At 38.2% G+C, this 12,537-nt stretch overlaps 1 protein-coding gene across 3 annotated transcripts in view; it reads right to left on the reverse strand.

The window, feature by feature from the left end:
• Positions 1 to 12,537, reverse strand: part of atp8a1 (ATPase phospholipid transporting 8A1) — a 355,098-nt gene that overhangs the window by 259,349 nt on the left and 83,212 nt on the right. For all 3 annotated transcript variants that reach the window (XM_072568277.1, XM_072568286.1, XM_072568295.1), the window contains 2 exons: positions 8,774 to 8,819; positions 1,468 to 1,508 (listed from right to left, as the gene is read on the reverse strand). In XM_072568277.1, the coding sequence (XP_072424378.1) occupies positions 1,468 to 1,508; positions 8,774 to 8,819 (87 nt within the window). Of the gene's footprint in view, positions 1 to 1,467; positions 1,509 to 8,773; positions 8,820 to 12,537 lie in introns of those variants that run through there.

Consider the following 12,537-nt stretch of genomic DNA (forward strand, 5'->3'; position numbering starts at 1 on the left):
TGCAAGCAGGTTTCTTTGAGTCAGCGACAAATGCACTTTCTTCATTGTTGACTGCAAGATACAGGCCATCCATTGTCTAATCTACAATTTTATAATTATACATTTCAATGTGGAAAGAGGTTTGTGGTATTTTTGAAAATTAACTAAAACAAAGCCTACCCCAGAACCTGAAATACAGAATTTCTGGAACCATTAAATTCAGAATTATTCTGAGTTATTCTTTTTGATCATAGAAATTCACAGACAGCAAAAAATATTTCAGAACTCTCCCATTGACATATCAATAAAATTTAATTGTGCCTGCAGTCTGGTGCAGTGATATGTGCAGCCTCAGAACAGATTTTAAAACATCGCTGAGCTTAAAAATAGCACCAATATAAAGCTAGAGACTTATGCAGTGGTGCCACATAAGCATGTAATTCTTTCAAAAACACATTGCTCTATAATAAGTAAGCAAACAGACAATTCCGGTTCTGACCATATATAGGCATAGTGTAGTAGTTTTGGAAAGGCACTTTTCCATTTATAATTTAAGAGGATCAGAATCCAAGATTTTCCTGCTTTACTGTATAAAATTTTAAATCCAACGGCTCTCATTAAACATTATTTCAGGCATCTTTCTAATTTACTCAGGAAAACTGGAATGAGGACAAATTAGGAAACAAAGTCAATTCTTTTTTGCCCCAAACACACAAACATAGATGAACATATCCTCTGTTGGAAGATTAGGGCAATTTTAAGTCTATGTTCTCAAAAAAAACAGTAGATCATGTTCAATATTAAGGGTCTAACTGACTCAGGAAAATTTTAAAACATAAAAACGTTATCACCTCAATACAAACAAAATGAAGTGGTATTCATTTGTACATGATAAAAGAACCATTACACAACTGCAGTTACGGCCCACCTTCAACCAGCAGAAATTCTTTTCTGCTTTGGTCATCAGCCATGTTCAACTTATATCTCATTTACCATACTCAAACTAGCTAAGGTAGTAGTAATTTCATCAGCTAAACAGAATTTAACTGATGTCAATTATACTGCTTTGCAGGTTCTCAAGAAACACCAGGAATAGAAGGGGAGTCAGATATTTTTCAGTATTTTTTTTTCCTTGTCTCACTTCACGTGTAATTTTCATTTCATGCTTTTTGGTTAGGCAAACTAGGAGACAGCAGGAATGGATTTTGGATTTTCCTTTATTCTGTTCTCATAAACTGATCAAAGGAACATAAATATAAGCTGGATACATATTTGAACCAAACCATTCAACTGCTGTACTTTGAATATTTTGATAGGTCTCCAGCGAGTATTACTCACATCATCACTCATCAGCTTCGAATGCATTTTGTATTCTTGTTAGACAAATGAACAGCATGATAGTCCCCTCAGATTGCACAGCAGGTAAATATTCCTATTTATTTTATAGAATTTTTTTAAATTTGACTACGATGGAACAATATTTCATACCTTTTCCCAGTGGACAATTTCCCAAGCACGATTTCTCAGCACTACGGATAAAATACATTATAGAATTAAATATAGGCATTGACTCTTCACCAAAGTTGAAATAAGTCAAAAACAAATGGTATAAAAATTAAGAAGTTACTTATAAATTTTAACTGTGCTTAATCAATTGAAGTCCAGTTGCAATCACCATTGTGAAATACTGTACCTAGATTATAGTAGAACAGCTAAATATGCAGTAAGCTCACAATATTGTTAAGTATATCATTCTATAATTTTACTTTTAATGCTAAAATACATAATCAAACTTCCCTAAAATTATACAAGTCTATTAAGAATGGAATGCTTTGGGACAAAAAAAGAATTCTACACTGTAAAGCCTTTACAGTAAGATCAATGAATTTAGTTCTAAGGGGAGATATTAAACCTTATAATGAGGCTGCAGTGAGTGCTTTTATTTTGTTTCAGCAGAGATATCGATGCAAAAGCACAGAGGAGATGATTCTTCATATTAGGAAGTATAGCAAAAATAAAAGGACTTCTCAACTGAATTACAAAGAAGACAGCTGAAACAGATCAAATAAAGGATCATTTGATATGAGGTAACAATACATGAGATGCTTCAGTAATTCAGTGCTGCAACCACTGATATTTACAAAATCAGCAGCGATTTGGAAAAAAACAAAGTCGTCCACATTTGTAGCTGATATTAAAGTTGGGGGGCAAGACTGCAAATAAATGAAAAACAATCATACAGAATTAAATAAACTGAAGTACTAATCAATGCATATTATTGACAATGTAAACAATTTGTGATAATTTGGCAGAATGTAACTAAAGGAACAGAAAACTGGTGAATACAATTTCAAGCCATCAATGAAGGGTTGAAACAGCAGTTGACTGAGCAAAAGGAGAACAGGTATAAATCTCAGGAACCGATATAGATTGCTACCCAGACCTATTCGTGCAGTTCTGGTTCCCATATAATAAAAATGACAGGTGTATGAAACACATCTAAATTGAGAGCTGGAATTAGGCACCTCCATTTTGGGAAGTGACTTTTAATGTAGAAAACATTTACAATGATGAAAAACAGGAGAATTTAAAAAAAACTTGCATCCCATAAAGCGCCTTTAATCTCCCGAGACATTCCAGGGTAATTCACATTCATGGAAGTGTTTTTGAAATGCAATCATGATGACAGCACACATTTAAGTAAATAGTGCAGTGAAGAAGGCACCCAGGTAAATAGTGCAGTGAAGGCGGCATATGGCGTACTGGCTTTTATTGGTAGAGGAATTGAGTTCCGGAGTCCTGAGGTCATGCTGCAGTTGTATAAGACTCTGGTGCGGCCGCACCTGGAATATTGTGTGCAGTTTTGGTCGCCATACTATAGGAAGGATGTGGAGGCACTGGAACGGGTGCAGAGGAAGTTTACCAGGATGTTGCCTGGTATGGTAGGAAAATCCTATGAGGAAAGGCTGAGGCACTTGGGGTTGTTTTCATTGGAGAAAAGAAGGTTTAGGGGTGATTTGATAGAGGTGTACAAGATGATTAGGGGGTTAGATCGGGTTGACAGTGAGAACCTTTTTCCACGTATGGAGTCAGCTATTACAAGGGGGCATAGCTTTAAATTAAGGGGGGGTAGATATAGGACTGATGTTAGGGGTAGGTTCTTCACTCAGCGAGTCGTAAGTTCATGGAATGCCCTGCCAGTAGCAGTAGTGGACTCTCCCTCTTTATGGGTATTTAAGCGGGCATTGGATAGGTATATGCAGGATAGTGGCTTAGTGTAGGTTAGGGGTGCTTTGATCGGCGCAACATCGAGGGCCGAAGGGCCTGTACTGCGCTGTAATGTTCTATGTTCTATTAAGTGCAGCAACCATTTAAAGATAATTAAATCACACAAACAAATTAGATCAACAAGTTGATCATTTCTAAAAAAAAATTGTGATATCGGTTGAGGGACAGACATGAGAAAAAAAATCCCCCTGCTTTTCTTCAAGTCATGCTGTGGCTTTTTAAAAAATGTCCATTCAGGAGCTTGCAGGGCCGCCTACCAAATGAAACAGAACCTCTGATACTGCAGCATTTGCTCAGTAATAAACAGTAATGTATAACATACAATTTGTGACTGTTGTTGCAAAGCTAGAAAAAAAAGAGGGTGGAATGTTAGAGAAATGTCAGAGGCTGGTAGAAAAGGAGTACTAAGGGAGGCATTGAAATTTGAGAGGAATTGGATAAAGCACAGAGGCAGATTACTGCCATCATGGGATGTTATTTCCTAGACACTAGGAGCGTCCAGATGGACTTTTACAGTCTTTACTAGTCCTAAAGTTGGCACATTTTGAAGGTGACTCTACTTGTCATATCAGTTGTTGGTTCAAATCCAGCCCAGAATATCTGGATGACTGTATACTCACTCTCATTATCTGGAATTTAGTAATATAGAACTACATAACCAAAACAGGAGAAAAATTTTGTTTTAAAAAATAGCTGTGCGACAGCAATAAACTCTGATCATCCAAGTAGAAGTTGGGTTCTGTCCCCATCAGTGAATGTATTTGTTTTCTTAAACATTACAACAAATGAATACTGGAAAATTGCATTTCTAAATCTATCCAGTTCAATTAACAGGTGTCTGTCAACATTTGAGTGAATCAAGGTTTGAGCAGTCATAAGCCTGCTCCTAAAGGACATGGAATTGCAACATGAACTGCTTCTAATTCAGAATACTTGTCACAATTTTGAAGTACATTTACAGACAAAGAGCAGTTGTTGTTCTTCCAAGGTAAATGCAAAGCCACAATGAATAAAGGAAAGAGATTCATTGTGTCATACAGCATGGCCAACAGGCCCTTCAGTCCACCATGTGACTCCCGATCAACAAACACTAAACTACACTAAACATGCTTACTTGTACTCAGTCCATAGCCTACAATGCCATGGCATTTTGAGTGCTCATCCAGATGCTTCTTAAATGTAGCAAGAGAACCTGCCTTCACCACCCTCTCAGACAGCGCATTCCATATCTCTAAAATGCCCAGGATGAAAAATATTTTCCTCAGATTCCCTCTAAACCACTTATTCCTCACATACAACTTATGCTCATGGTCTTAGATATGTCTGTTGTGGGAAAAATTCTCATAATTTTGTATATCAATCAGATTCTCCATCAGCCTCCTCTGCTCCAAGGGAAACAAAACCAGCCTAACCAGTCACTCCTGATAACAGAGTTTCCATCCGAGTCAACATTGCAGTGAATCTCCTCTAGAACCTGGCCAATGCAATCACACCTTCTGATACTGCCATAACCAGAAGTGCACACAGTATTCCATATGTGATGTAACCAATGCACCTTAAATTTCAATAATACTTCCCTGCTCCTATATTCTACATCCTGCCTAATGAAGGCAAGCATCACTATCATCAACACCAGCAATTTTTTTTGTTCTTTTCAGCAAACTTACTAATGATACCTCCTACATTTGCATCAATGTCATTAACATACATTAAAGCAGCAACAATCCCACCACTGTTCCTTGTGGTACACTGCTGGTCACAGGCTTCCAGTCAAAAACAAACCCTCCACCATCATTCTTTGCCTTCCCCTCGTGATCCAATTTTGGATCCAGTTTGCTAACTTGTCTTGGATCCCATGAGCTCTTATAATTTGGACCAGCCTTCCATGTGGGACCATATAAACCATATTAACTGCACTAACCTCATCAATATTTCTTGTCAACCTTTCAAAGTATGCGATTAGATTTGTCAAACACGTCCAACAGATGTCCAACAATCCATGCTGACTTTCCCTGATTAATTCCTGCCTTTCCAAGAGGTGATTAATCCTGTCACTCAGAATTTTTTCCAATAATTTTACAACCACTGATGTCAGGCTAACTGGTCTGAAATTAGCTGGCCTATCCCTGCTGCCCTCCTTGAACAAAGGAACAATCTGTATTTGACAGTTCAACACATGGCCTCATGGTTCTCAAGAAGAACACTGAATGCTTGGATCAGAAATACCTTCATTCTGCAGGACTAATTTCCATCATTTGGATGAGCACAAATGTCAAATGCAAGAGGTAACCCATCATATAGAACAAAGATACTTCATTTGAATAGCCGCAACTTTTTAATTAAAAAGATGACTTGTGCTTTTACAACCTTTCAGTAAAGTTCATCTTAACATCAGATCCATTTGCTCTTCTTTCTTACCCCCACCCCCCAACCTTATCCCTCTTCCCTTAGGGATCAGAAAAAAAAACATTGACATAAATGACACTTCTTTTCAGATTTTGCACTCTTGCTCCATTCATCAATCCAACACAAGTTACATCTCTAAGATGTGGAGCCGAGAGAACAGGAACTGAATCTGTATTTGTCATTCTTCATGCTATTGAGAATGAGTTGCATTATGTAAAGGAAAGGAAATGCTGATGAAGTGTACATTTCCTTAAAAAATGTGTAGTGGAGCAGCTCATAATTAGGCCAAAGGGGTTGGGGGCTTGGGTAGTGGCGACGGATGGTATGTCTGAGCAAACCTGAAGGGTTAGGGGGCCAGTGCCGCCGACACAACACACCACCTCAAGCCAACTCCTCTGCTCTTTGCAGCAATGCTTCAAACTACTTCTCCAAAGTTCACATTCCTTACCACTAGGGACAGTCATATGGTAAATTAACCTCAGCAAAGGATACATTCTTGTCTCCCATCGATGTGAACACTCATTTCCTCACACGATTCTTATTTACGAAGTTCTCCCTTAAAGTTGTGATTGCATTTCTAAAAGTCATGACTTTAAATGAAACAACTTTAAGTGAAGGATTGTCTCCAGTAGGAATCAATATTAAAGCCATTTTGGTTACTATTTGCTCTGAAAAAGCAATGGACAGGTTGAAATGTTTGTGCATTACAGCTGAAATACCACTCAAAATAAAATTAAATAGCTAAATATAAAAGAAACAATTCTTTGTTTTCTTCTAAGTGCTGAGAAACCCAAGTTAAAATTTTCAGTTCAAACAATGAACATTCCTAAATGCCTTCACTGATAATTAACATTACCTTTAAAACAAAATAAATCAAAATATCCCCCAAAAATGTAATTTCCCCACCCTGTACCCAACACCTAACTCAGCAGATTGCCATTGACTTCAATTTCATCAGGGTAGCTTCATGAGAAGATCTGTCAAAGGCAACCTTGATTTTCAGGTAGTGACTCTGAATTCGCCTTTGGAGTTCAGCTATCTGGTCCATTTTGTATCACGGATGTAAACATTCAGGAGGCAAGTCACCCTAGTTTAATATATTCTGTACAATAAAATTTTATGATTCTACGATTACAAAATGTGCCTTTAAGAAGGATTTATTCTGTCATGTTTCCTTTGAAAGCAAGTATTGTAAACTTGGAGCTGAACTGTCTGCTCTGAGCCAACCAACCAGTCTTTTCTTTAAAAGGTTGGAACAACAGAAACAGCATGAAGGGGTGGGGTCAAGCTCTCATTTTCTCACTCACACACAGTTTTCTTTTGATATTCTTTCTCCTTGGACTGGAGACCTGCATGTAAGACCATCAATTTTACTAAATTTGCCTTTGCCAAGGGTGCATTTATGGGATGCTATTACATTGGGACAGTTGCTGTTCAGTAGTTAATAATCTATTATTCTGTTAAAATGTCCAATAGGAGGTAAGATATTTTAACTACAGTGTAAGAATAAAGTGTGTTTTGCTTCAAGCCTGGTAGTTTGACCAATGGAATTGCACCCAGAATTCAACAATTTACACTTGCCATTGAAAATAAGAGAAGTTGGTGACAAGGCTCTCTTCTTAATATATTTTGAGGGGGTTTGGTCTGGTCCATAAAGAATAAAAAACTGAGCAAGTTTATGTGACATGAATGTGCTGATTGGTAGTACTGTCAACACTACTTTCTCTCATCTGTGATGATGGGGCAGTAACTGGCAGGACTTACTTTGATCTATTTTTGTGAGCAGGGCATACCTGGACAATTTTCCATGCAGCTAGTCAGACACCAATGTAGTAGCTGTACTAAAACAGACTACCTGATTGTGTGACTAGTTCTGGAGCACAAAAAGTACTGCCAGAATGTTGTCAGGGCCCATAGCCTTTGCAATATCCAGTGTCTTCTGATGCTCCTTGATGTCACATGGAGTGAACTGAATTGGCTAAAGATAATCATCTCTGATGCAGGAATGTCAAGAGGGTAAGACAGATTGTTCACTTGGCATTCTGGCTGAAGATTGTTGCCAATACTTCAACTTAGTATTTTGCACTGATGTGCGGGACTCTCCAGTAGAGGATGAAGATATTTGTGTTAATTATTTAATTGTCCATCAACAGTTGGACTGCAGAACTTGGATCCATTTATTCTTACAAATATCTGCCCATCACATTTTGCTTTGGCTGTTTGTCATGTAAATAGTCTTGTGCTATAACTTCACTCTGCTAACAGTACATTTTTATGTTTGTCCTGATGTTACTCCTGACATGTCCTCTTGCACTCTTTACTGAAAAAGGTTGGATCACTGGGCTTTACACTAAAAGTAGAGTGAGATGAGAAGGTTACAGATTGTGGTCGAAGACAATTCTGCTGCTGTTGCTGTTAGCACCTACGTATTTATCCTCCGGTTGTCCTCGACAAAAAAGTGAAATAGTTAGTCTAGATTTATCTAGGTCCTGTCGCATTTTATAAGTAGTCGCATCATCCTTCAACCTTCTCCTGAGCCTAATATTGTGTCATCCCATGTTAAGCCATAGGAGACCATGTATTCAGCTCAGTTGTGGAGCATTTTCAGCCCAACCTCAAGTTCCGACAAAGGTCACTGTTAATGAAGCAGTACAAGGTTGGATAAAAATCTAACATCTCTATATTCAGTCAGTAAAGCAGTGTGACATTGAGAGATGGTAACTTCAATGAAAAGATAAACAAAATATTGTAATACAGTCCTGAAAGTCTCAAGTAAGCATAGCAAAAAGTTGGAAACATACATACAGGGCAGTAGCATTGGAAAACGAAAAATAGTTTGCATCAGTTTGTGATTTGATGGAAGGTTCTATCTAGATTCTTATGAAAGGCCACAATCTGAAACAAATTCTGTTTCTCCCCACATGGATACTGATGGATTGGATTATCTTAAGAAAATATAACTCTATTTTCATATGAAAGCAAACATAGGTCAAACTGAGGAACTCTGCACAATTTCAAAAAAATGGCATATATTTGGATAACTATTTATTTTCTCCTGTTTTACATGTAGATAACAAATAATTTCAAAGCATGCTCCTACCTTGTGCTTTTTTCTTGTTCACTCCACTATCAGCATTATGTCTTTTCTGTATAAAAACACAAATACATTAGACAAATTCATGCATATTATTTCAGAAAACCATAAGACCTCTTTTCTCTGCCAATTTTAACTTCACTCCTTCTCAGATGGTAATGGATTCCTGTTGGATTACAGTGCCATAATTCCCAGTTATTCTCCAGTACGTTGTTCAAGTCACACCTCATCAGTCAGATTGCTGTGGGCAAGTGCCACATTTGACCTAGATTTGAATTTTCCTAGAATTTGCTAAGTTATCAGGGTAAAATGAATTCAGCATCTTGCAAATGTTAACGTTGGGGTAGGGGGCAAAATTAGCAGGTGAAAGTCAGAATTATTGCAGCACAGAAAGAACTATTTAGCAATTGAGTCTATACCAATTCTGCAGAGTGATATCGTAAGAACTCCTCATCTCTGGTCATAGAGGATCTTTCATCCTTCTCTCCTATACTTTATAGCCTTCAGGATTCAACACTGAGTTCAACAACTTCAGAGCTTTACTGTCCTCAATTTTGATTATATTCCTGTTGACCTCTGCAGTGACTTGCTTCTATATACTCTCAGCAGAACTGACCTATTTTCTACTAAACCTCTCCTCTCTCATTAACATTCCCTTTGCCTTTTCTCTGGGTACACTCTATCTGTTCCACTCACTCTTCCTATCCTTTTGTCAACAGCATCACTTTCCAGCCATCTGTTCTTAAGAAGAGTAATGTGGATTCAAAACACTGACTCCGTTTCTCTTCACACATTGCCAGAAGGGCACTTTTTTTAAAAATTTCAAGCCCTTCTCTCTCCAGCACCCACAAATTTCCCTCGAAACCACTCACTATCCTAGCTTGGAACGATACACATTTCTTCACTATCACACAGGGACAAACTCTTAGAACTGTCTCACAAACATCACTGTTAATGTAGCTGCACCATCACCCTGAAGGGCTACTAGAGGAGAGCAATAAATGCTGGACAACATCCACTAAATGAATAAAGAAAATGTAAGAAGGCTGCATGCTCCAGAGGAAGCATGACACAGAAATGGCTTTATCAACAATGAGACACTCTGCATCATGGGAAAAGTTCATGTCTCATGTGCAAAAGAACTTGCTGCCAGTAATGCGTACATGATGTATTCTGAAAGATTAAACTACTGTGGATGCCAAAAGACTGCAATGGCAACTGTGAGAGTTTGAAGAGAAGCTGCTGCTACAAATAACTATATCTGCAAGTTAAGTGAAAACTAAGAGAACTTATTGGGGTGACACAGTGGCTCAGTGGTTAGCACTGCTGCCTCACAGTGCCAGAGACCGAGGTTTGATTCCAGCCTTTGGTGACTGTCCGTGTGGAGTTTGCACATTCTCCCAGTGTCGCCTGGGTTTCCTCTGGGTGCTCCAGTTTCCTCCCACAGACCAAAGATATGCCGTTTAGGTGAATTGGTCATGCTAAATTGCCCACAGAGTTAGGTGCATTAGTCAGAGGGAAATGGGTCTGGGTGGGTTACTCTTCGGAGGGTCGGTGTGGATTGGTTGGACCGAAGGACTTGTTTCCACACTGTAGGGAATCGAATCTAATCTTATGAGCAAAGCATTGGGGCAAAACTTCAAAAAACAGAAATGATAAATTTCACTGTAAAAACAGCCTTTCGGTCCAACCAGTCTGTATTTGTATTTTCTCTCAGATCCAGCAAATGATCCCAATCACTATACATACTTTTTTCTCATATCCCTTCATCCATCTATCATTTATTTATTTAAACTAAAACTAGTTCCTGCCTCAAATACTGACTCCAAATTTCACAGGCTCACAACACAGCATAAACAGCATTCTCCTCCCTATTTGAAATTTCAAATTTACTTAAACGCTAGAGTCCTCACGTTCTAAGGTCCTCAACTACTAAAAACTGTCAGCTCCCTTCTACCTATTCTATCGTTAAACTATTTTAAATATCTGTATCCTGTAATTCATTAGAAGCAAACAAACTGAATAAGCAAATTATCAAATAATTTATTTATTGTTTATCAGAAGACGGTGGGGAAAAGTAAAGTTCCAAGGAGGAACAATCAAGTAACTTTCACCTAAGTATGGACCTTGCATATTTAAATGTCACTCCAAGGATTTATTCAAACTAAGTTAACACTTTCAGTTAAGTATTGAGGGATACTGTGTTGTTAAGGTGCTGACTCTTAGCAAAGGTGTTCAATCTGAACCATTCATGTAAAACAAAATCTCGGGGCATCATTTAGAACATAAAAACTAGGAGTTGGAATAGGCCATCTGGCCCTTTGAGCCCACTCTGCCATTCAATAAGATCATAGTTGATCTTTTTGTAGCCTCAGCTCCACTTACCCATGCTCTCACTATAACACTTAATTCCTTTACTGTTCAAAATATTATTTATCTTAGCTTTAAAAACATTCAATGAGAAAGCCTCAATTACTTCACTGGGCAGGGAATTCTATAGATTCACAACCCTATGGGTAAAGAAGTCCTTTCTCAATTCATTCTTAAATCTGCTTCCCATAATTTTGAGTCTATGCTCTTTTGACCTAGTTTCACCTGTCAGTGGAAACATCCTCTCTGCTTCTATCTTATAAAATTATGAAGGGAATGGATATGTTTCTATATGCCCCCTCATTTTTCTAAATTCTAATGAATATAATCCCAGTCTACTCAGTCTCTCCTCATAAGCCAAACCCCTCAACTCCAGAATCAACCTGGTGAACTTCCTCTGCACTCCCTCTAGTGCCTACATCCATTCTCAAGCAAGGAGACCAAAGCTGCACACAATACTCCAGGTGTGGTCTCACCAGCACCCTAAATAACTGCAACATGACCGACCTCCCGCTTTTAAAATCAATCCCTTTAGCAATGAAGGGCAAAATTCCATTTGCCTTCTTAATTACCTGTTGTACCTGCAGACCAACCTTGTGATTCATGCAAAAGGACACCCAGGTTCCTCTGCACACTTCAATTTTTTTTTTACCATTCAAATAATCGTTCTTTTTAGTGTTACTCCTTTCAAAACAGATGACTTCACATTTATTAATATTGTACTCTACCTGCCAGACATTTGTCCACTCATTTAAACTATCTATTGTCCCCTGCAAAGTTCCTCTGTACACTTTGCTCTACCATTCATCTTAGTGACATCCGCAAACTTAGACATTCTACACGTGGTCCCCAACTCCAAATCATCCATGTAAATTGTGAATAATTGCAGTCCCGACACTAATCCCTGAGGCACACCACTAGTCAATGATCACCAACCAGAAAAACACTTATTTATCTGCACTTTTTGCTTCCTGTTTGTTAACCAATCCTCTATCCATGCTAATACATTGCCTGTAACGCCACGAATCTTCATCTAATGCAGCAGCCTTTTGCGCGACACCTTGTTGAAAGCCTTTTGGAAATCTAGATACATCACAGCCACTGGGTCCCTGTTGTCCACTGTGTTTGAAATGGCATCATAGAATTCCAGTAGATTAGTTAGTCATGACCTACCTTTCATGAACCCATGCTGTTATCTGTCCAACAGGACAATTTTTATTTAGATGTCTTGCTATTTCTTCCTTGATAAAAATTCAAGCATTTTCCCCACTACAGAAGTTAAGCTAACCGGTCTATAAACTCCCATCTTTTGTCTAGCCCCTTTTTTAAACAGTGGTGTCACAGTTGCTATTTTCCAATCTGCTGATCTGCCCCAAAGTTCAGTGAATTTTGGAAAATTA

The sequence above is a fragment of the Chiloscyllium punctatum genome, chromosome 1 (genome assembly GCF_047496795.1).
Source record: "Chiloscyllium punctatum isolate Juve2018m chromosome 1, sChiPun1.3, whole genome shotgun sequence".
NCBI lineage: Eukaryota > Metazoa > Chordata > Chondrichthyes > Orectolobiformes > Hemiscylliidae > Chiloscyllium > Chiloscyllium punctatum.